Source organism: Lepisma saccharinum, chromosome 15 (genome assembly GCF_977018435.1).
Source record: "Lepisma saccharinum chromosome 15, izLepSacc3.1, whole genome shotgun sequence".
In the NCBI taxonomy this organism is placed as follows: Eukaryota; Metazoa; Arthropoda; class Insecta; order Zygentoma; family Lepismatidae; genus Lepisma; species Lepisma saccharinum.
In genome coordinates, this window is record NC_139243.1 from 25,889,793 (window position 1) to 25,915,422 (window position 25,630).

Below are 25,630 nucleotides of genomic sequence, written 5' to 3' on the forward strand. Positions count from 1 at the left end.
AAGCCCCAACTTTCAATCAAAAAAATCATAAATATGGGGAGTATTTTCAAATATTCTATAATGTAATGAACCCAGGAACATGAAATGACTTTTATTCGGTTGAGAAAGGACCATTCTTTGAAAATAAGCAGGGAAAGAGGGGCAAACTCCCCATTTTTATGATTTTTTCATTGAAAGTTAGGGGCCACGGCTCACCGAACTCCTCTTATTGGCTTTGGTGTTTTGATTTCTGCACGGTTGCATGCCCTGATGTTTTAGCTGCAAAACAAAAGTTACCCGAAGTAGATTGGTCAAATAGTCTACGAGTTATAACATTTTTTCGGTTTTGCCGAGGCCTTTTGGCATGAATTTTAAATTCGTACACTTATTTGACAAAACATGTCAGCCAGCTTCCATACTTAACTTTGGAGTCGGGGGGGCAGTCCTGGGTGGGTGGGTTTTCTTCCATATGACATTTCAAAGTTTTATCTCAACATCTGTCAGCGTTTACAACCTCACATACAAGTATGAAGGTCCTAAAAGCACATCATCACAGCGACAGACACTGTCAACAGGTCCATGCAGATGTGAGTGTGGCAAGAACTATACTATTGTGTCAATGTGTGTCGTGTCACTTGTGGTGATTTTATTTGGAATCCACTACTTCATGGTAATTATATACATGTGGGTGACCCTGATTAAGATATATTTCTATGCCTCTGGTAGAACATATTGACTCAAAGTGCTTGTCAATGCATTACTAACAATGCAATTCATGCATTTACTTGAAATATAAATGTACATAATATAATGTAGTGTGAATTCCTTCATCAATAAATATAACTTACCTCCATTCTTGATTAGGATTTCTAGAACATCATCAACTATTTGACTTTTGACATTCTTTTGTTTTGTACTACTTCTTGAAGAATTATTATTGGACACCATGCACGTGTTAGGAATTTCCTGTAAACAATTAAAATCTGTCTGTGATTGCTTTCAAACATACATCTCAGAAAAAATAGTATTATGGACAGTCCCATATTAAATCTTAACCAATGTTAATCTGCCCCATTGCTAAATTTTGTAAGACAGTGTGGCCACGCTAAAATTCAAGCAAAATACCCAGTTTTCAACGAAATATCTTTCCAAAAAATAAGGGTACAAGGAGATGTTTTCTCTATTTCAACCTTAAGTATTACCACCTCTCACCACCCACACAAATGTATTAAGGACTGAGCTATTCCAATGTATCCAAATTCAATTCAATTAAACAAAATATATATTTAAAATATTTAATTTAGGGTGCACAGTTTACATTTGCCACTTCACATACTGGGACTCGAAATACATCAAGAAACACAAGTCACAAATGTTACGGGATATATTAATCTACGAAAAATTGTTACTTCTATAAGAATTTTGAACTCAAATTTACCTAATCAGCTTCAAGATTTCTTATCCTGCAATATTTTTTCCGTCTGTCATATAGATTATTCTCTAAAGGGCACTAACAAAGTAAACGGGGGGCCTCCCTGATGGCACAGTGGTAGTGTCATTACCTTGTAATCAAGGGGTCCCAGGTTCGAACCCGGTGGAGGCACATAGTGGTTCGGATCCCACTTTAAACTATAGGTCCAGTCCCGATTAGCCTTACTATGCATAAAGTGGACTTAAAACACCAAATCAATCAATCAACAAAGTAAACGAATAGAGAGAATTCTGTTTTATATTCCTAGCAGCTTTCTCTTCCTTCCTCAAGAGAAATAAAAGCTAAACTGTGAAAATCTTGCCTCAGGGCATTATTAAGCATGTATAAATCCAATGGGATTTGGATTAATAAAAGTTGCAATTTTTCACGATTATGGAGAAAAATTCATGCATAATTTACGTATAATTCCGAGAACCAATAATTCACGCCGAATTCCTGGAATTCCTGTTACCCTGTAAGGGTATCATGCTCAATAAATTATGATTTGTAACTTTACAGCCTATACTTAGGCAATGCTAAATGAATGCTCTATATCTTGCGGGTCTTACAAAATAGTGAATTTTAACTACGGCCGAACTCTTTGATATTGGAGCAAGGAATCAATGGCGTATTCTCCCATGTTACCTTGTAACAGATTGTTGAGATGTCCGAAAAGAATTACGAAAAGAACTATACACACACCTCCTAAAAGTGGACTATGTCTCGTGGGAAACAGCCGCGGCAGTTACTTTTGGCGCTAAGAAGTGTAGCGAGAAAGCGTGGGAAGCCTTCAGAAGGCCGCGCAGTTTTCGTCGTGTTAAGACTGAAAATGTAGTCTTGTCGACTGAACGGTAGTTCGCAATCACGTTAAGAAGAAGTCAAAACTCTGAATCGGTGACTGTGCGTTGTTAGTTTTCGATATGCACGAAAACTGTAGGGTCTAAGTTGGTTGGCCCGGAAGCTGCAGTAAGGAAGATGGAAACGTGTGCCCAGAAGCATGGGTCTGAGATGATGACATGATCATCTTGAAAGGACTTTGTCAGCTGTTCCAGAGAGTTTTCTTCTAATTGGATCCGAGTTCGCAGAAAGGAAAGTGAAGTGAAAAACTTAGTGCTAAAGTGAGACGTGATTACTTTGATAATAAAGAGAGCTCTCGTATTCAGCGATTAAAGTAGTTGTTACAAAAGGGTGAATGAAAAGCGCTATTCGGAAAAAAGGTAGAGATCTCAAAACAGGCTAGCCTTTGGTCATGTAAGTAAATGTAGTAATATTCAGTAATTATTTTAAACTCAATTATTATAAGAGTGTGTAGCTACAGAAATTTATCTTGTTTTTTTCAATACAATCCAAAGTGCCGCTTTAATCCTCGTATTAAGTTGACTTTTATAAACCAAGGACAAGCGGGAACTCAGTGGCCTTTCACCTTAAATTTTATAATTGTTCACTAAAGGTTATTCTTTAATAAATGTAATTTTTATTGGATACGTAACTTGAGAGTATTAATAAAACCTTAAAGGAATTGTTTCCCTCCTAGAAACGACGCAAAATCCAGTTTTATCGTTACAACCTGGTATACCATTGGTAGAGGTATGCATATTTAGTTTTTGACGAAAACACGAAATGTGAAATAACACACTGTAATGTTAATTTTTCATGTTTCTGAAAGGTGTGAGGTGCATTTTCCCACCATAAATGTGCTATTATAAGGGATATGTTTATTTTGTGTAGTAAGTGCAGTTTTTAAACCAAATTTTGGATTATATTCATATTTTTAAAACCAAAATGTCATTTTATATACTGCTTTTTCACCGCTATAACTGCGAAATTTTATTTTATTTACCGCTTTTGAACCAGAAATTGACTCTGTTTTTGTACCGAAATGTTGCTCTTTTATTTACCAAAAATATGTGCCTCTAACCATTGGTAAATGAACTTTTTTGAAATTAATGGAAAGTTTGACATTATCAGTCTTCTTTTTTTGTTTTACTTGCATGTCTGTATTGATGTTTTATTTCTATTATATCTAATTAATATATAATAAATTATAGAGATGGGCCAATATGAAATTTTCGCTGATACCAATAAAGTACCGATATAAAATTAACCGATATTCTACTGATCTGATATAGAATTCCAAATGGTCCTTGAAGAACCTGAATAATTCATTGACCTCCTTAATAAATGTGTGTTTCGAGGTTACTGCAGTGCAAAAGAAATTGCATATTTCGACATTTACTTCTTTTAAAATAAGGGCACGAAAATTATCCATAAAAATTGCAGCAAAATGGCAGAATATTGCACTATATTATAAGATATTTAATAAATATATTGATACACTTATATTGGCCGTTACCAATAAAGTACCGACTAATAGGTTCCATCCATAAATAAATATATACACAATAAATAAGAATTCTTGTGGTAAACCAGGTCAAATTTTCAGAATACACCACTGCAAGGAATTGAGGTTACTTGCAATGTTACACTGAGAAATATAAAAAAAATATCCGACTTACCTGTTTCAATTTAAGCTGTTTGGTTGCTTCCTCATACTGGGGTGGAGGCTTTGTAATGAGAAACTGAGTCTCATTGCCTTGGTTTGCATTGCTTTTATCATTATGCTGTTGGTGCTGTTGCGATTGCTGCTGCTGCTGCTGCTGTTGTTGTTGTTGTTGTTGTTGTTGTTGCTGCTGCTGTTGTCCAAATGAGCCATAAAAATTTGGCAAGGATGATGTCCTTCAATGGTATAATGAGAGAATGAGACTTCAATGGGCAAATATAAATTGCATGTCAGTGCTCCATCAACATTTTAAATTATATTTCACTTAATCCTAAAGTAGTAACTCAATGGCACTATTTTTAAATTCCTACAAGTGATGAGTTGCAAAATGATACCATGGTTGTTAGGTTGGCAACTACCTAAATCTGTCATGTCGCTATTTCTGGCATCTATGCAGTCTGATGTTACCTTAACTCTATTCAAATTCAGGAGCATGGACTATTTTATATTTTCACAAATCTGATTAAAACTGCATGTAATGCCATGCTTCCATGTACACAATAACAACACAACTGTATAGATAGTATTTCATTCCACGTGTTGTCAATGTATTAAAAACATAACAAGATGTACCTTGTTTCTTCTTCCAAGCTATCAGATCGAACTAGGTAGCTGTAACCGATTCATCGATTTGGCTTATTTTACTTTGCTTTTCTGTCACTTTTGGCTAATCACAAAGATGAGTTTGAAAAATGACATGACGAAATTGATGAAGGTACACATACACAGAATACCCATGCTTAGGCTGGGATTCGCACCCTGGACCCCTGGTATTGTAGCATGCTGTGCTAAACACTCTGCCATGGAGGTTGACTGGTAGTTGTAAGAAATGATTTATTACTTCGGAGACATGATTAGGAGATCAAGTTTTTATATTTTTTAACCTCTTTAAACTATTTCAACCATGATTTAATCACATCCATAGAAGAATTGAGGTCAACACAGAGGACAAAACTAGGTACATCTTGTGATTTTATCTCAGTTTTTAATAAATACAACTATACTTATAGTGACTGAACTTTATGATTATCAAACACAATTCATGTGTGTTAATCTCAAGAGGGAAAAAATATTCTGTTCTCCTTGAGATTGATGGATTTAGTTTATTTTACTTCGCGTTTTGTGCCTCTTGGCTAATTTGCGAAGATGGGGATGAGTGATGAAATGATGAATGGATATTCACAAACAACCAAGCCCGAGTGGGATTCGAACCTGGGACCCTTGTGTTCTTCTTGAGAATATCATATGAATTGTGTTGAATAGCTGTAATGTTCAGTCACTTTGTTATTGATATTGTAACTACATGGACAGGCTGATTTGTCTTGGAAAAACAAACTACATACTTTGATGTGTATTTAAAAAACCAGCACTGATACACAGTGTAAATTGAATATGTATGTTTTCCAGGGGACTGAGACTAAAATACTCATCTGGGGAAAATTGTACACAATTTTACTTAATTGGGACCAGAAAAAAGTAAAATGTGTGAAACGAAAAATGTAAAATTGGGTGTATCAATTTTTTTTCAATTAAATAATATTTATACAGTGAAACCCCGATTTTACATTTTCCCACATTATACATTCAATGTTGATGGTCTCAACATGGCAAAATGTTATAAAATTCTCCTCGATTTTAAGTTTCTTCACCTTGGTCCCCTGAAAAATGTACGAGGTTCCACTGTATTAATTTTCATTCATATTGATTTATCAATATCACTTTTGGTATGGAATTAACAGACAATCCATGATTTTCAATAGCTTAGATGATACTTCAGACTCCAGGAAATAATGTATTGGTAAGTTAACTCTAAGTTTTACGTTTAAGAGTTTATTTTGAATTTAATTTTTGCATCATTTCACAACATATGTTAGGAAAATATAGTTTGACCTTTCAATAACTCCAAAAGGAACAATATAGCGTGCTCAATTTTATGTTTCCATTAAAAACAAAATGTGCATGGGTGAAGTAATGACAAATAGAATACAAATTAATCTGTACTATGCACTCACCGTTGATGTCCAGTGACTCCATTAGGCACAGATCTGGATCGGTGCTTCTGCAGATTGATTTGATTCAAAACAATCTGCTGCTGTCCTAACCAGTTCTTTTGATTATTCTTATTATTCACGTTTCCACCAGATGCCTGCTGCATTAAACTGATGGCAACCGAATTAGCCAGCTGGTTCTGCTGATTGTTCTGCAGGAAGGCAGCCAAACTCGCTTTGGCACTGAGTCCTTGAGGAGCAGTCTGCTGCTGTTGCCTCTGTTGCTGCTGGAGCGACTGAAGCTGCTGCAACTGCTGAAGCTGCACCTGCAGTTGCTGCTGCTGAATCTTGTGCTGCAGATGCTGTTGAAGCATCAACTTCTGATTCTGCTTCGAATCTGCATTCATCTGCTGCTGCTGCTCTTTCTGCCGTATCTGCTGCAGCTGAAGTTGCGACTTTTGCAGTTCACGCTGTAGCTCTTCGATCTTCCTTTGCTGTTGCTGGATTATATCCTCGCTCACCAGCTGAACCTGCACCGTCTGCGGCTGAGCGAACTCGAACTGAAGCGGCACAATCTGACCGGAATTTTGCAGCGACGACGGGGGCGTTGAGGAAGCAGGGATCAAAGTGGCAACGGGAATTATTGAATGCGAAGGTGGTGTCACTGGAGGTGGGGCTGGTGTCACACATTCACTAGTGTCCATTACGCCTTCATAGTCCACGTCCATGTCCATTCCTGCCGTGCTTGCTGGTCGGCTAGGTGAAGGCTGGGACATGGGGCTTGAACCCGGGCCGTGGTGGTGAATTGAGCCTGTGGGAGATGGGTGCGAATAAATCATGTCCTGATTGACATCCACACCACCTGAGCTGTCATTTGCAGATGTCTGCAGTGGTGAGACAGGTGTTTCCACAGTATAGCCTATGAGACAACGGGAAGTATGTACAATTAATTACAACTGTATAACGATAACTAATTGTATACATTACACAGCATAATATTTTCACACTTTTCCACAAAGTGCTAAACGATACCTAAAAAAAATTAACAGAAGTGAGGTAAAATTTTGATCTGTACTGAGTGCCAGGTTCCTTTCTTGTAATATGTTGAAAGGATCTCAGAATATACCAACTCGTGGGGAATAAACTTAATAATTACACTCTTCTTATTTTTTGGTGGAAAAAGAAATCCATTGTTTCTATTAAAATCATTAACAACTGATGCAGTAAAATTTGATTGCATCACTATTAGGCAAACAAAATACACACTATATTAATAAGTTTCTTCTATTAATGTTGTTACTTTAAATTGTAATCTTATGAAGTTTATGAACACTATCTGTTGTCTAGTGCATCCACTTTTACCTACCACAATTACAATAGTAGAAGCACTAGACAATGGCTAGTGTTAAATTGCAATGTTTATTAATAAAGAACCACTGTTACTAACATTCAGAGAAGGATCATAATAATTTTACATCATTCATGCATATGATATTAATTTCCGCTTTTTGATTTGTAATTTATTTTTCTCTTCATTTTGTTACAATGAAATTAATGAACAAAATAGAACTTTTCATTTATACTTGTCAATAACCTCTTTTGCACTGCTACCAAATTCCTATCGCCTAAGTTCAAACTTACAAGTCCATATCTCCCAAGTTCAAACTCAACGCCCATCTAATCTACCCACAAGTTTCTTGTGAACACTTTAATACATGTAAAATATGAGAACTATGCCATGAAAATGTAAGTGGAAAACAGTAGGCTGTTTTCTTGGCTTGGTGAGGTTGGTGAGTTGCAGAATGGTGTCCTTGTTTAATCCACAAGGCTCCATACTTTTCAGCAGGGAAATCCTTTGATTACTGGATCATTAATGGACATAAATGATTTTTCAATTGTGTTTGTTACATACGAGGGCTATCCAGAAAGTCACTCACGTTTTGGTGGGGTGCCGCTAGGGACAGGGCGAGTGCCTCCATTTGGTGCAGGGACTTCTGCCCGTTCAGTGCGCATCCAGCTGTGGACGTGTGAAGTTCATGTCGCTTCTGCTCTGTTCATAATACATTGTTAACATGAGTGCTCCAATTGAAAATCCCGCCAGTTGTGAAGTGAGGTCGGTCATACGATTTTTGTTGGCGAAAGACACTAAACCGATTGACATTCATCGACATCTGTGTGAAGTTTACGGTAAAGATGTGATGAGTGACAGGTGTTGGTGGCTCATGTTTAAAGATGGCAGCACAAACGCTCACGATGAAGACCGAAGTGGACGACCGAGCATGAACTGGTCGCAAAAATCAATAACAAGATTCGTGAAAATTGCACTCGGCCAACCGGACGCAGGAACTTTTACAGGCTTTTCATTGGCAGGTTTTCAACCATCTGCCATATATTCCGGATTTCGCACCAAGTGACTACCACTTTTTTCCCCACATGAAGACCTGGCTAGCAACGCAGCTCTTTGATGACGACGCAGACCTTCAGGCTGGTGTGCAGAAATGGTTGAAGTTACAGGCGCCAACTTTTTATGACAATGAACTTTGTAAGCTTGTTCATCGCTACGATAAGTGCCTAAACTTGTACGGCGACTATGTCGAAAAGTAGTGTAAGAGTGTCACTTCAAAATGTATATAATAAAAAATGTCTACTTTCAATTGTCTTGTATTTATTCCAAAACGTGAGTTACTTTCTGGATAGCCCTCGTAGTTAAGAAATGATATACTAACTCGTACATGCTTTTCATTACATTTTCTTTGAGGGGGATAAAAATATTTTTCTTTTGCCAAGGCTAATTTTTTTTGTGGGGGGAAATCCCCGACATACCTTTCGTTAATTCCCACACTGCTCTTTTGTGAAATTAAAACAGCAAATTGTGACATACAATGCTATCTAACAAACAGTGACATTGGCCAGGAATATCGTAAGGAAGGAATTTCTCTTTTCTATCAGTCAGTACATATTTTGCCATCGTTTCCTTCAATGAAGAAAACATACGTTTTTCAATATTTTGCATTACTCTGTGAATCAGAAGTGAATCTTGTCTCATTTTTATTATATTGACTGTTCCTATACACCATACCGGTTGCACTAATATGTGTCAAATTGTCCAACGTGAAACTTACCAGACAACTGATCTTCATTTATGCCAGCCTGACCGTGACTGCTGGATACCTGTCCACTAGCATCAACCAAGACCTGGCTGACACTAACTGGAATGGCTGTTATGTTTGTTAACGCTTGATTTGCCGCACTTGCTATAACATCCTGTTGGTTGGATTGCTGCGTTGCTGACTGCTGAGAACCGCTGGATGGTCCATTGGAATTCAATTCGCTAAATGGCTTCAATCGCTCAATTAGCTGCGGTTTGGACCCCGACACAGGCAAGTTGCGACGCTTCAGTTCAGCTTTCAAGTCACTCACTGTAAAAAACATACATTGTTTCTTAAAAGTTGCGAGGAAGAAATCATTATACTGGGCAACATCAATCCAGTCTCGATCAAAACTTTCCAATTTAGTTAATTTTACATTCACATTCAATTTTTGGTTCATTAGCATCAGGTTTCCTAACAAGAACTGTGAAAACATTTCCATTCTCTATGTATTCTACACAACTACAAACATGAAAAATTGGAATAGGAGCTCCTAGTTGTTAAGACAGTTTTATTGCCCAGTAATGGAAGACCTGCACATCTGTCCATAGTTTTATTTAGAGATGGGCTGATGCAAAAGTACAATATTTGAATGAAGGAAGTAATAAGTAATGCATAAGTACTGCATAAGTAATGTATGTTACCACGTGACTGAAATACTTCTGTTTATGAAAAGTAAACTGTATTTAGATTTACTTGACAAAATAAGAGTAATTCTTCTTGTATGTATGCATCACGTGCATTGTAGATTTTTCTCTTCATTTGCAGTTATTACAATAAGGAAACATATTTTTAACATTTTGGGAGATCACATCAAACATATACGTAGGCCGTTTTTTTTCAACCTCCGATGGACCATAAAATAAAAGACAAGTAAGTAACAAAATGAATTTATTACCAAAAGTTATGAACATACCTGGTTACTTTCTGACAAGTGATGTGAGATGGGTCTGAACATTGTTTTGAAGCTCGTCTGACAATAAACAGCTGCATTTATCATAGTACCGGTTCCATAAACTCAACAAGCAACACACATTTTTTAGTTCCAAAAAACGGTAGCCATAACCCTCCTGTTGTTGAAGGTTTGTTTGAACTTTGTCGGTTTGTTTGGTGAGTTTGAGTGCATTCATTGTTTTGACTGTTGTTTTGTTTTTGGGGTGACGTACTGAATCCAGGTCTCATATCCAGTAACAATTGCTTTCAAGAAACCTTCAGTTTCATAACGGGTGAGGAGGCCAAAGCTTCCAGACCAATGAGGCACTTCAAAACAGCATTCAGGCCCATCTCACATTACTGGTGGGAAAGTTCTTTGCAGAGGGGATTGGAAAACTAGTTCCACGATATGACAAATGCCTGAATCATGCCTGAATCTTCACGGCGATTATGTCGAAAAGTAACCAGGTATGTACATAACTTTTGGTAATAAATTCATTTTGTTACTTACATTTGTCTTTTTTTTATGGTCCATCAGAGGTTGAAAAAAAAACAGCCCTCGTATTTGTAATTTGATCAATGTTGAAATCACAACATTAGAAGAAATTTAACAAAGACAAAACCGTTATACAATGAATCTTGTCAACATGTTTTGGCACATGAGCTTTTACATTTTTGGAGCCCAACAAGCATTAACAGTGAAACGAGGAACAGTTTGTATTTCTTATATTCGGAGGTGGTATAGTCTCCACTTGTGAAAAAGAGAATATCATTGGCCACCCTCATTTAATTTCTTCCAACATGAATAGAGCCTGCCACACATTTAAATCTTTGCCTCCCGTTACCTTTCATAAACTTCTCTTTCCCTAAAAATAATCTTCTCAATGACATGAGCCAACAAGCCAGTTCTTGGGGCTTCAATTTGTAATATCTAAATCATACTCATGTAATTTCTTTCTCATTTTTCTTGGTGTTTGGCCTACAGTAAATGTCTGATGATGTGACTGTGTGTTCTACCAAAATGTTACATCAAAAAACAAACATGTTTAAATAAATAAATAACCCATGGTGCAATAGCCCGTGAGGATAAGGCCTACCTACCCACTGCCAGTCTCATTGCCATCTGGTGGGAGATCATTCAACCAGTTTCAGGGTGACTGTGGTCACGACAAACCACAAGTTGTCGTTGTAGGTTTCCATGACTGGGTTACGCTACTCATTCGTAGCTCCCCAATTTTTTCACGATGGTGGGTGGCCATCGGCCCCACACACAGGCCAAAATCTCAGGAAGGACTGTTACACCTACCCCCAGGAGACTCGAACCTGTGCATGTCCCATAGCCAGAGCCCAAAGCATGACACCTTAGGCCATGGTGTGGGACAATTTTCTCATTTTGCTTGATGTTTGGCCTGCAGATAAATATCTGATGATGGGACAGTGTGTTCTTCCAAAACATTACATTGAAAAACCATAAATCGAAAGAAAAATCAGACCATATGAATTACATCATAGTAGTCAGAAAATAAAAACAAAATAGCAGAATTTAGCTACCAGCAGTGTGGCCACTCCTGGATCATCATAAAATCCAAGTATAATTCCTGGTTTTCAAGGTGAAATTTCCAAAAAATCAAGGGTACAAGCACGTGTTTTCTCTATTTCAACTTTACGTATTACCGCCTCTCACACCCACACACATATACACAGAGATATACCAATATGAAAGGTATGTTATGTGTGATTACAATGTATTCAAAAGTTTTAATTCAATTGTAAAAAATGGTATATTTTTTTCACGCAGCTTTCTTTTCTTTCCTCTATAAAAATTAAAGCTAAAATGTAAAAATTTGCCACAGGGTATTGATAAAGAAGTATAGATTGAATGGAATTTGCATTAATAGAAGTTGCAATTATTCACGCCTACGGAGAAAAATTCACACAGAATGCACGTATAATTCCCGGAGCCAATATTTCACGCATAATTCCCAGAATTTAAGGAATTCCTGGTGAGTAGTCACCGTGTGCCAGTCACATGTTATTTATATAAACATTAGCTGCTTATACCTGTCACATAATACTGGGGAAAGGAGTGATAAGGTTCATGAATTAAAAGGAAAGAGTGTAGAATAAAATTACTTTGCCCTATCCAAATTACAAATTCTGATTAAAAATTCCAGCATTTACCTTTCATGTCCTCCAGTTTTGTGAGGTTCCTAATTGCCTCTGGCAACGACATGGAAGCCTGGCTGACTGGCTGTGTTACAATGGTAGCAGCAGTCGGAGATCCTTGCATAGCTGCACTCACCGTGATGAGGCTTGGTAGAGAGGAACTGCCTCCATCTGTGGATGAGGGCTTTTGTGCAGCAGGCAGGATTATCTGTGGGTACTGGAATAAAAAAAATGTATAAGTGTAATGCATAAACAAAGGAGATGCACTTTGTTTATTTATAAAAAAATACAGCACACACACTAGTATTATTTCAGTGACTTGTGTCTTGAGTTTCCTTTGATGCTAAAGTGGGTCTGAATTAATGCAATTTTGAACCAAAAGCGATACTCTTACAGATTTCTACTGAAGTCGATACTTGAACATTGTAACAATTAAAATTCATGTGCAGAATATTTGTAAAAATATATATGTATTCCATTGTAAATAAACTGCATCAATCTACCAGCTTTGATTTAAAATATTTCTCAAGAGATACAATTGGAATATCAAAGTAGTTATAATGTAATTATCAAATTCACTTTTGACACACAATGCTAGTGCAAAATGAAATAAAATTTCACATTTTGGATAATTTACAGGATATTAAAACTCTGCAAAAGCGTAATGTGTCTTCTAGAAAGTATCAAGCAGTATCGGCAAATAAATCTGAAATGAACTGATTTTCTGCTACTTATCTGTAGATCGACATCAGTATTGGCTTCCCCTTCCCATTGCTTTGTTGTGTATGTCCTATGCAAACATGTGTATTCAGTGCATCAAATCCCATTGTTTTGTTGTGTATGTCCTGTGCAAACATGTGTGTTCAGTGTATCAAATCCCATTGCTTTGTTGTGTATGTCCTGTGCAAACATGTGTGTTCAGTGCATCAAATCCCATTGCTAGGTTGTGTAATCCCATTGCTAGGTTGTGTATGTCCTGTGCAAACATGTGTGTTCAGTGTATCAAATCCCATTGCTTTGTTGTGTATGTCCTGTGCAAACATTTGTGTTCAGTGCATCAAATCCCACTGCTAGGTTGTGTATGTCCTGTGCAAACATGTGTGTTCAGTGTATCAAATCCCATTGCTTTGTTGTGTATGTCACTTTGAAACCTTGAGCTTTTAACTTTTTTACACCCCCTTTTTTCATTCGCACATAAGCATTTTAGATAAGGGGACGGACACACTGAAGAGTGCAAACATGTGTGTTCAGTGTATCAAATCCCATTGCTTTGTTGTGTATGTCCTGTGCAAACGTGTGTGTTCAGTGTATCAAATCCCATTGCTTTGTTGTGTATGTCCTGTGCAAACGTGTGTTCAGTGTATCAAATCCCATTGCTAGGTTGTGTATGTCCTGTGCAAACATGTGTGTTCAGTGCATCAAATCCCATTGCCATGTTGTGGATGTCCTGTGCAAACATGTGTATTCAGTGTATCAAATCCTACTGCTTTTTTGTGTATGTCCTGTGCAAACATGTGTGTTCAGTGTATCAAATCCCATTGCTTTGTTGTGTATGTCACTTTGAAACCTTGAGCTTTTAACCTTTTTACACCCCCTTTTTTCATTCGCACATAAGCATTTTAGATAAGGGGACGGACACACTGAAGAGTGCAAACATGTGTGTTCAGTGTATCAAATCCCATTGCTTTGTTGTGTATGTCCTGTGCAAACGTGTGTGTTCAGTGTATCAAATCCCATTGCTTTGTTGTGTATGTCCTGTGCAAACGTGTGTTCAGTGTATCAAATCCCATTGCTAGGTTGTGTATGTCCTGTGCAAACATGTGTGTTCAGTGTATCAAATCCCATTGCCATGTTGTGGATGTCCTGTGCAAACATGTGCGTTCAGCGTATCCAAGTCCACTGCTAGGTTGTGTATGTCCTGTGCAAACATGTGTATTCAGTGTATCAAATCCTACTGATTTTTTGTGTATGTCCTGTGCAAACATGTGTGTTCAGTGTATCAAATCCCATTGCTTTGTTGTGTATGTCACTTTGAAACCTTGAGCTTTTAACCTTTTTACACCCCCTTTTTTCATTCGCACATAAGCATTTTAGATAAGGGGACGGACACATTGAAGAGTGCAAAATGGCACCAAAAATTTTAACTCATTCATTCCCATTGTTCATGTTATCTGATTTTCTATACTAGAACCTTGCTACTTTTTAATTTTTTAAATTTCAATTAGCTCCTCAATTGACCTCATAATGTTGAGTCACCACCAGTTTAGAGTTTTGCACACTAAAGACTAGAGCATGTTAACACTCAAATATGCTCAAGTGCGACTTAAGAATCGAAATAAATGGCCATGGTCATGAAGGTCACAATAAGGTTAATTACTACACTAAAAAAAATGTGCTTAGCACCACACCATGAACGCATGTAGGGGGTGTGGGGGTAACGCCACTAGCACATTTTAACTTACTTTATGTTGCCACTCCAACTGCCACTGAAGGAACAATTGTTGTTGCTGCAGTAACAGTTCATACGATGTCTCTACTGCAGGCTGGGAACTGATTGACTGATTCTTTTGAGCGTTTGGAGGTCCCTGAAATAAACATTGCAGTTGTGGTTTACATAGTACCGCAACAGTTTGCTATTACCTACTTATGGATTAACTGGACCTCGGGCTTCACTTCAGAAAATACCTTTTGTTTAAAAGGATTCTGATGATATTATTATTAAATTTTTTTTGTAAAAAACGATCTGTTTAGAATTACCATAAGGCATTCACTAGAATAATGTGGATGCATTGCTCCTATCTACATATTTGCCATAGGTTGTAGTGCTATAAGTCTATTTTTTATTACAATTATTAAGGATGGAATCATGTGAAATTGTTGCCAATACCCATACAGAAGTTACTGATAACAATAACAGATATTGTTTTATTAATCCCATACAGAATTGTTATTGTTCTCTGAAAAACTAATCTGAAAAATTTGCTGATGCCGATAACCAATATAATACCAAACCAATATAAAACTGTGAATGTTCAATGAAGAACATGTTTAAATAATGTATGTAACCAGGCAACTTTGCCTTAGGAAAAAAAAAATGCCAGATTGAACATCTACTTTGCAGAACCTGGATATCTTGAAAAATATATACATAGTGTAACTCTGATTTTACATTCCTAGCTTTTCATGCATTTTACACTTTTTTGCATTTGTAGTTTTTTCTATACGAGTCCACTGAAAATCGTAAAATCAAGGTTCCAATGGATAATTGTAATATGCAATGTGAATGGATGGAAATCTAAAAGTTCAATTTAAAATGTTGACAAACATACACAATTTACCTTTATTCTTATATATGCCTATTACTTAGAATAATCAATTATCAATTAACATTAATGTGAATTTTTAAAAAGAGGAAGTGATGAAGGTAATATGTACTTACAATACATAATTATGTAATTTATAATTTTATAATTTAATTGACCTTTCTAGTGATTTTTACACGGGTTTAACTAAGAAAATTAATGATTACTTGAAATGCAGAGAAACAGAATGAATGACAAGCCACACTTTGATCACTATGCACAAGACAATTCCACACATGAACAAAAATCCACAGATCATATTACCTTGTACTCATGAAATTTGATAGTCCTTGTTTTAGGCTGAGACTTAGTTTTGGATTTCTTTCTATTCTTGCTTTGGTCCTTTCCTGGAGTGTCCGATTTATGTGAAATAGTGGGGGGAGGTGGGGGAGGAGGGGGTGCAGTAGCTGCTCTGGTCACAGTAACTACTGACGGGGGTGAAGTAACAGGTGCGGTGTGCGCAACAACTGGTGACGGAGCGACACTTTGTGGCGAGGAAACAGAACTAAGAGGGCTCAGACTAGACGTTGTGGAACCTAGGCTAGGACTTGGGGCAGGAACGCTGCAGATGCTTCCAATGTTGCCGCAGCTGTCCACTGCCATGGCCACGTATGATTCCGTGCTTCCTTGAGAGGTAGGGGTGAATGCCGTGGCTTCGCCCCCTTCCTGAAGAGGTGACAGAGCACCCTCGGAACTGGAGTCCTCTTCGAATGTTATGTACATGTTAGGATGCTGGGGTTTTGTGATTTGGCCCTCACATGTGGCCTTAAAAGGAATGTGACCCTCTGAAAAAAACAAAAAAAAACAAGCAATTGACAAAAATTCCACAATGATACATAAATAAAATATAATTGAGTATCATAATGTGCAGAAAACTTTGAGAATTAAGCACTTTTAATATACGTCCAACTGAAACCTCCTGACTGTTCAAGATTTAAAAAAAAATTAGGAAGTCATTTCCAGAAATTAGGTTTGGAACCGTTCCAGTGTAGACATTTCATAATCATGCATATATTTATCATCAAATTCAAATTAAATCAATACATTTCTGGAGACAAGGTAGCCTACGAAGTATATACAGTGCTGCAACTTGTATTAATATTGCAGCAAAAGTGTTGGGGAGAAAACTGTGTTTATAAATACATTTCTTATTGCTACAATAATCTCATTTCAAAATACGATTCTGCTCAATTTGCATGCTATAGGTAAATTGCAAAACTTAAAACAAGTTTTAAATACCATTCAACAGTAATATTAAACTGTTTTAGTGTATAAGTATCAGTTCTGCATTAAACTCTCATTTCACAAGAAAGATTATATATACGATATTCACATTCACACATGAATGATGGACTGTTTGAATTTATACTGTTATCCTCTTCACAATTATTAACCTATTGTAGGGAGAATTTAATGAAATTCTGTTTAGTAACTGTTCTCCATTCTGTGTAGGAATGGAACCAGTGTAAATAATTACATAGAACTTGCAAATATCGTATTGTTTCACTACCATATCTTCTGTTCAGCAGAAATACTGCATCTTGAACATAGTATGTGTGATAATGTCACACCATTTAACTAAATGATTATGTAAGGAAGTTGTGGTATCTTATTTATGTATTATGTACCAAAGGTGAATAAATCTATGGATGTGCTAAGTTAAGCCTTCACCAATAGGCAAGCAACCATGTCTTGCAAATCATTTTTCACGTACATTCAGGCCCAGATTTCCCAATAGGCCTCATAGGCCCGGGCCTAGAGTAGCACTTTGGTAGGGGCAGCACGGCACGATCGTTTGCTTTATATTTATGAAGAATACCTAATTCTTGGATTGCCTCTTTTTTTCTCTGGACACACGAATGGAATGACTTAATGAAGTTGTATTTTAAATATAAGTTAACGAAGAATATTTCTTACGAGAGACAGGCTAGCAGGGCTCGGAACTAGTTTACTAATTTGTTGTTTTAATTACAGACGTTGTTGTTTCGAATGTACAGTATTGTGCTGAGCCGGGTCGGCCATTGCGGCAAGAACGTGGAGCCTGCAGCTTGCTTTTGAAAGACAACACCGGCTTGGCTGCGTTCCAAGAACGCCATTCCTTGTTACTTCCGGCATTGACCGCATATCAAAAGCATGTGATTCGCATTGAATTGTTGACAATTAAACTATCGGCACAAGCATTATTGAAGGGGTTTCGCATTGTACCATTCTTCTGTTAGTTGCTCGAGAATATTATTCAAGAAGTAGGTGGTGTGTCGTGCCTTGCGTGTGTCAGTGTCCGACGTGCGATTGTTGGGGTAAGTTTAAAATGTCATTACGCTCATTATGAGTGATCAAAGAGTAAGACTCAGTGGGTCACAATACAAAAAGAGAAAAGCGGAGAAAGATGAAAAGCAGGAAGCATTTCTGAAGAAGGTTCCGAAAATCAGTTCTTTTTTTATACAGAAATGTAATCAGGAAAAAAGCGAGCAAAGTGCCACTGATGAGCCCAGTGTGTGCTCTTTCAATTCTACAGACGTTCTTCATGCATACAATGAATCTCAGGCATCGACATCAGTCATCAGTGGCGGATCACCTAATGATTCTTCAGTTGCAATGGCAAACTCTGGTAAACTTGAAACTAGTGGCAGTGTTAGCGTAAGTGTTACTGAAAAACACAATCTAGTGCCAAGTAAAGACCCATCATTGTGGAAAATTGATGAACAAATTCGTGGCTACATAGCTGTCCATGGCATCAAACAGAACTTTGAAATGGATTTCAGTAAATCTAAGAGAAACGCTGATATAGATAGGTAGGTACCTTTCTAAACATATCTTTATCCGAAATTTAATTAATGGAGAAAAACAAATGAGACATTGGCTGGTTTATTCAGAATCCAAGGGCTGTGTTTTCTGCTTTCCATGTTTGTTGTTTGGTGACCGAAAAACAGAAATATCTTTTACTTCTGGGTTTAACGATTGGAAAAATGCCTCAAAAAAGATGCAGCAACATGCAAATTCACCTCAACACAAGAATAATGATTTTCTCATTCTTGATAAACGGTATGGAAGGCGGCAGAGCTTGTTTGGTCTAGGGGCAGCAAAGAGGTAAATCCGGCCCTGTGTATATTGCCTTTATTATTAGACTGGACAGAGGATAAGAGTTATCATTCGAACAAGCATTCTTGGGTTGCCAGCCAGATTAATTCGAATTAGGGATTCAATGTTTTGAGTGCATACATTGTTCTCGTCATCAGGGATTCCCGAGAACACCTGTTCCAATCACATCACCAAAGAGCTCTCATGTTGAATTATCTTAAATTAACCACCAACATGGAAGATAACACCTCACTTGCATGTTACATGTCCAATTGCATCAATACATTTACTAGATAAAAGAAACAAGTGAAGGAATTTGACCTTACCTTTCACTGCCCTCTCTATTGGCTCATCTGTATGAAGAATATTCTTCTTGATGAGCTCCAAGGGTCCAGGCCTATGTGATAATTGGTCGTTGAGGGAGTCAGCCAAGCGAGCCTTCTTCAGCATTCTTTGTCTTTCGGCTAACGATGGGTCTACATTGCCCACATCAGCTGAAAAGCACACAAATACATTTTACTATGCGTGAACAGCCCTTTTTGAAATCCGAAATTAAATTAAAATAATGTACAAAGTTTAAGATTAAATAATAATTTAAATTTGAACTAATGAAAAGTATGAAATCAGATATTTTTTTTTTTTAAATGGTTACTTGAAATCATACATGACAACATTATTACTATTATTAGCAATGTAACAAATTAATTGGTACACTATTGGTATCAGCTGATATAAGCATATTAATTTATTGGTTAATCTGATATATCAATAAATAGCCTATAATTTAGAGAGGAATTCTATTTTACTATTTTTATGAATATAAATGTATAATTCATGTGTCCTGATTTTGTAATATAAATGTTAAATTATGCAGTTTCTTTTTTGAATACAAAAATCATTGTAGTCAGCTGGACAGAATGATATTTAAAAATATTTGGATTCAATATTCTGTTTACTATTTTTGTTCTCTTTGAATTTAATCATATACACAACATGTGGTATGAAATATGTACTGTGTTAAATTGATTTACTTACTTATTAATGCATACAAAATTATTATGTTCACAAAAAGTATAAAAACATTATATTGAAACAATTACATTATTGTACTTTAAAAACAAACTGAAATAATTTAAAATTGAATTTATAACAACAGCACACTTTTGAAACAAAAACATGTAATTTAAAATGTAAAATTATTTCAAAAGTAACTGTTTTAACAATACATTATTATATTTGATGATAAAAAAAATAATTAAATTACAACTTTTTCTCTCAAAAACTACAACATAGCAATACATGTTATGTTCACACACACTGCCTTGGGTACAACTTCCTACAGGAAGATACTGAAGAATATATGGGATATACCTTGGGGTCACATTTACTTCAATGAATCTTGGGTTAAAATACAGAAGCACAAATTATAAAGAACACTTAGACCAGTGCCAACTCACCTGCAAAATTAAGGTAATTCATTTCCAATTAATAATAAAAAAATGTGTACATCTGGTAAAAATCAAACAGACTAACCTTCCAGAATATGTTGCCTAACAAGTTCTTGTCTGTCTGGCCTTTGCTGAATTTTTGCTTTCAACAGGTCACCCATTTTCGCTCGCTCAAGCTTTTGGCGTTGTTCATGGAATGCAGGCGGAGTCTTCAGTGCTAAAAGTTCATAATAAAAAGCAATTATTATACTCAGAATTCATGTTTTTAATTCAGCAGATTTCAATAGTAAAAATCAGAAAATCCAGCTCATTTTTTTTAAAAAAAGCTGTATTCCTTTAAAAACAGTCAAGATTTAGCATTAGGAATTACGTTATTTTATACTGGTTCTCTGTTACTTTTGGCTAATTGTGATGATGTGATAACATGAAAGAGTTGAAGGAACACTCGCAAAGAACCCTGGCATCATAGCATTCTGTGCTAACCACTCCCCTATGGAGGTTGGTCTCACGATTTAGCATATGTATTTTTACACAAACAAAGAAGTAAACATGTCTAAATGAATGCAACTTCATATGTAATCTTGAAATAATTAGCCTAATGGGGATATATTGAACAGTTATTTGGGTCAAAAATCCTCATAACCTGTATTCAAAACTCAATAGATTTGTGCAGTTAAGTCCAGAGGGTCAAATCCAATCTCCTACGAGCCACTGGGATCTTTGAAGATGTGAAAGACAAGTGTGATGTGCGGAAAGTAAAAGCACACTAACACACACACTTCTTTCCTAGATAAAACTGCAACTGCTAGGATGCTGCTGGAGATTTCTACTGTTTACAGTAAATTCTACCGTTTTAAAATGCCTTCTACTTTGTACCATGAAATGCACTGGAACTCAATTTGAATTTAAAATTTTGGGAGTGTCAGCACTTAGGCTATTTTGCTCCCGTCACATTATACGGGGGCCAGCCCCTTATCATTACAAATAACAATTCTAACCTTGCATAACTAAAAATCTTAAAATCTTCTGACTTCTGGTAAAAGCTGAGGCTGTAAATGGGCACTCAGCACACACAAAGACAAAAACACGACAACACACACAAAATTATACTGGTCATAGTGCCAGTCAACAGAGCCTCGTAAGTCTTTAGTCCAGGGTGTACTATGTGGAACTGAGGTTGACGTTTGGGCATCTACATGGAAGGTACCCCTTACACCCCTGGAACTCAATTGTAGGTCTACTGTACAGCTAATGTACTGTACAGTAGGGCTACTGTACTGAAAAAAATAATGTGAACAATAATGCATAATGCTTGCTACAATACATTATAAAATCATTTATTGATTCCAAGAATAGATAGTTTAATTTTTCAGTGAGTTTGAAGTGCATTGGAAAAACAGTATATGAACTGGATGTCTACTGTTTTTCTAATGAATACTACTGAAGTCCGGTACATCGTAATGAATAAGTTACTACAACTCTTTCTTAAGAAATAACTCAACCTTCAAGCAGCTAGTAGTTTGAATACATGATTATATCAGTTCTTGTTTTCTCCAGCATGGAATTTCCATGGTTATTATTATATCTGTGTAATGCAATTGCAGAAAGGAGCAATCTTTTGATCAACGTGGTTAACATTGTTTGTTTGTTTTGGTTTTTCAAGCACTGAAGGTCACATCTTTGTTTATACTAATTTTTTGCTGTTTTCGTGTAAATATAGGAAGATCAACATGTCAATTTATGAATAAAACAGTATGTTTTTCAATTTTATTATAAAGGTGCATTACCACAATGAAGCTACACACTTAATATCATGTTCACTATATTTGATTTTTTTGTTGTGTGAGAGTATTCCTAAGTTGCAAATTCCACAGTTATTATTTCAGTTGTTTTATATGATTTTTTCACTGCATTTTCAGGTAAGAAATTTTTCATTACTGATAATAGTACTGTTTTCACATAGCAAAATACTGAACACAATAAAAAATGTTTGTTGTACATTTATGTTATTTGGAAACATTAAGAGTACAGTTCGCTACTTAAGACAGTAGAGACAGATGGACTACCAAAAATAGTAGAAAACATTAGCAGTACAGTTCATCTACTGAAAACAGTAGACACAGTTGGACTACTAAACACAGTAGCAGTACAGTTCAACTGAAAACAGCATGTGTTTCAAAACATCTATAGATCTACTGAAAACAGTAGACAGAATTTTTAGTAGGGGATGCATCTATCCGAGGCAAAAACTTCCGGATGTGAGTAATCCCTCCATTCGTCCTGGAGGTGGTGTCAAGAAAGGACACATTATGATACAAGTCAACAGCGGTTAGAATAGAGGTCAACAGAAGAGGACAAAGGCTGAGGATTGGAACACTCTTGCAAAGTGGAGAAGATTGAAAACTTGAGTAGAAATAAGAAGCAATAAATGGATATATAGGAATATTAGAAGTGAGGAGTAGTGAATTGCCAAGTGAAGAATTTAATTATTTTTTTTCCCTGGAGAATGCAGAAAGTTACGGTGACATCAGTGTGTAATTGACAGGATTTTATTGGCGAGACTGCAAGGAAAGAATAGAGACTTAGTGTTCGCACATGTTGACATGCTACGTAGAGGGTTCACAGAAGAAGAAGTGGAAGATAACTTTGATAAGATTGAAGAGATAATGCTAAAAGATCAACTGGAAGGATTGATTAATGGGAAAGGGTCTAGGGAAGAAGAAGATACCAGCTGATAGATGATATTAAAGTAAGAAACTCCTACACTGACATAAAGTGTAAGCAGTGCTTGAAGTCAGGGGGGATGGTATCCCCACAGCTAACAAAATCTTTGCAAAGCATTCCCCCAGTTATCTCATTGTTGCCATGTTAAACCATACACGAGTATTACCCCAGCCAACACAAGCCTCCATCAGCTAATATTTTCCACTTCAAGCGCTGAGTGTAAGGCACAAGATTAGAAGGCCTAGAAGTGCACTAAAAAACCTGACCATTAGGACAGAGAATGACGAAAGTATGAACATTCCAACACATTCTATCCTCCCTGCAGAACTATCACTTCCTTGGTTTGAATGTATGTTCTAAATTCATTTAAATCATGTTGATACCATTTGGGGCCATTATAGTTACAAAAAGTGTTTTAAATCATAATTAAATATAATATTCTTGTTCATACAAGTCATTCAACGTTTCACTCATGCCTTTCGTATTACTTTCCAAATCTCATGTTCACTACAAAACACAATGGAATCTGGCAATTGCCTCACTTGATATTATGTCATATTGTTAAATTTTGTACTCACTATGTATGGGCTTGCTTACAACCACATTAAACTTTACTAGGTATTTGATACTAGACCTTGAATGTCACCATTACATGAGGGGTTCAGAGCACAAGTTGTGTAACTCCACTTTTCATAAAAATGGAGTTAGAACTGTGAAGTATCAAATTTTCAGTGCTAGAAGTAAGTATCTTCCAAATTACAAATTCTTACTCACAGACACACCAGTATGCGCGTGTTCCAACATCTAATCATGGTACTAAGTCATCTAAATGAGCCATTTTCTCAAAACTGTCTTGAATGCCATTATGTCAGTTTTAGTCTAATTTGTACATTTATAACAGATATTTAATTAATTAGTTGCCACTGTGATTACTAAAGACCGGATTTTAAACAGAAGTCCTTTTTTTTTATTTTGCAACACGTATCATGGAATAAATAACAACATTGTTGATAATTATCTTCCACCAACAAGGTTACATGGTTTTGACTTACCTCTTCCCCCTTTTTAGCCCACATTCCCTTTTTTAAAACATTTTCCTTTCTGGCCCCTTTATTGACTAGTTTTTCAGCCTGCATTCCCTCCCCCCCTTTTTAAAAAACATCTTCCTTGGTCCATTTATTGACAAGATATCAAATATTTTGTAGGACTATTTTTTCCCTGAACAAAACATTCAATTGTTTATTTGGTATAACTTAGAAGAAAGAAAGAACAAGCGCCTTCCCTCCATGAGATGAGTGTTGGGAGTAGTTGCAGCGATTGTTGCAACAATGCGATCTGGGCTTATGCAATAACAACCACATTGTAAGCGGCAGGCCTGTTCGGTTGAAAGCATACTAATCTGCTAGATTTAGACTTCAATTGTGAAGTTTTTTAGAATAATTTTGACCTAACTGTGTGACAGTAACGACAGTATTGAGTGTCAGTGAAATGGCGAAGCCAGGTACAAGTCACAGCAAGCTACGGAATGCCGTAAGCTGTTGCAAGGAAGATTTCATCGAAATGGATGGTAAGATTATTCACTTTATTTTATTATTATTTTTGCACTCCACTAAAAAAAAAATATTTTAAATGAAAGCACAATATATATCATTCATATATAAAAAGTGATACATTAATACAAAAATTAATGTATCCATGTTCTTCTTGAAGGTTCGCATAACCACTTTTTGTACACGCAAAATAATCTAACACAGTTATTTTTAGTGGTTTCTATTTGATTTTATCTGCGACGTTTCGGGTTTCCCATGTGAGGTTGCATTGTTGTTGTGTAGCTTGAAAAAGTTGTGGGAAACCAGAACGAAACGTCGCAGATAAAATCAAATAAAAACTACTAAAAATAACTGTGTTAGATTATTTTGCATTAATGTATCCCTTTTTATATATGAATGGTATACATACATTGCGCTTTCATTTAAAATAGTAATTTTAGTGGAGTGCAAGAAAAGTATAGTCCATTTCCCCCCCTTTTTTGGAAATAATATTCCCTCTTTTTTTGTCCCTTTATAGAGGAAAAATTTTCCCTTTAAAATCTAGTCTCTAGTGACTAGTAACAGAACAAAATCCCCAATCCCTACGACTTATTTTTTTCTTATGGATTTGTTTTTTTGTTTTTTTTTTTACTTGTTATCACATTTCTGGTTAATACGAAAGGTACGAAAGAGAACTTTTAAAAATGTATTAAAACTACAAACTTACGTGGCATGATTCCTTGATCCACCAACTGAGTGATTGGTCTTCTTAACATTAATTTGACTTTCAAAGCTGCAATAAAATAACAAGTTTTAGCAAGATATATATAAAACAATACCCAAGTAAATACTTCTTATCATCTAATGTTACACAATGAAGTTTAATAGTGAGAAGATAAATATAACAACTATATGCAATATTACACATCAAAATATTGAAAAATGTGCTTGTAAGTAAATAAACAACCCAGGGAGTTTAATTCTATGTTACCTTACATGACAAATATAATCACAATGGGTCATTCCATGTCAAATCAACCAATTTTAAAATACTTGGTTGCATGACCATTTTAGAAAAAAATAATTTTTAGTACATACATTTGTACATGTTTCTAGATATCAAAACCAATGTTCAAAAACATTTATTGTCTTTAGTTCTCCTGGGGCAGCCATTTTTCCAACATGGCGCAGGGCTTTTTTTGCTCATGTAGCAGTTTATGGAAATCTTAATATCTCAAAAACC

The 25,630-nt window shown here is 36.1% G+C and overlaps 1 protein-coding gene across 3 annotated transcripts in view; it reads right to left on the reverse strand.

Moving 5' to 3' along the window:
• Mrtf (Myocardin-related transcription factor) overlaps window positions 1–25,630 on the reverse strand; it is a 434,907-nt gene that overhangs the window by 9,440 nt on the left and 399,837 nt on the right. For all 3 annotated transcript variants that reach the window (XM_083136770.1, XM_083136769.1, XM_083136771.1), the window contains 10 exons: window positions 25,115–25,180; window positions 20,220–20,351; window positions 19,013–19,180; window positions 15,873–16,393; window positions 14,709–14,831; window positions 12,262–12,463; window positions 9,121–9,417; window positions 6,023–6,917; window positions 3,967–4,186; window positions 828–945 (listed from right to left, as the gene is read on the reverse strand). In XM_083136770.1, coding sequence (XP_082992896.1) covers window positions 828–945; window positions 3,967–4,186; window positions 6,023–6,917; window positions 9,121–9,417; window positions 12,262–12,463; window positions 14,709–14,831; window positions 15,873–16,393; window positions 19,013–19,180; window positions 20,220–20,351; window positions 25,115–25,180 — 2,742 coding nt within the window. The remainder of the gene's footprint in view (window positions 1–827; window positions 946–3,966; window positions 4,187–6,022; window positions 6,918–9,120; window positions 9,418–12,261; window positions 12,464–14,708; window positions 14,832–15,872; window positions 16,394–19,012; window positions 19,181–20,219; window positions 20,352–25,114; window positions 25,181–25,630) is intronic.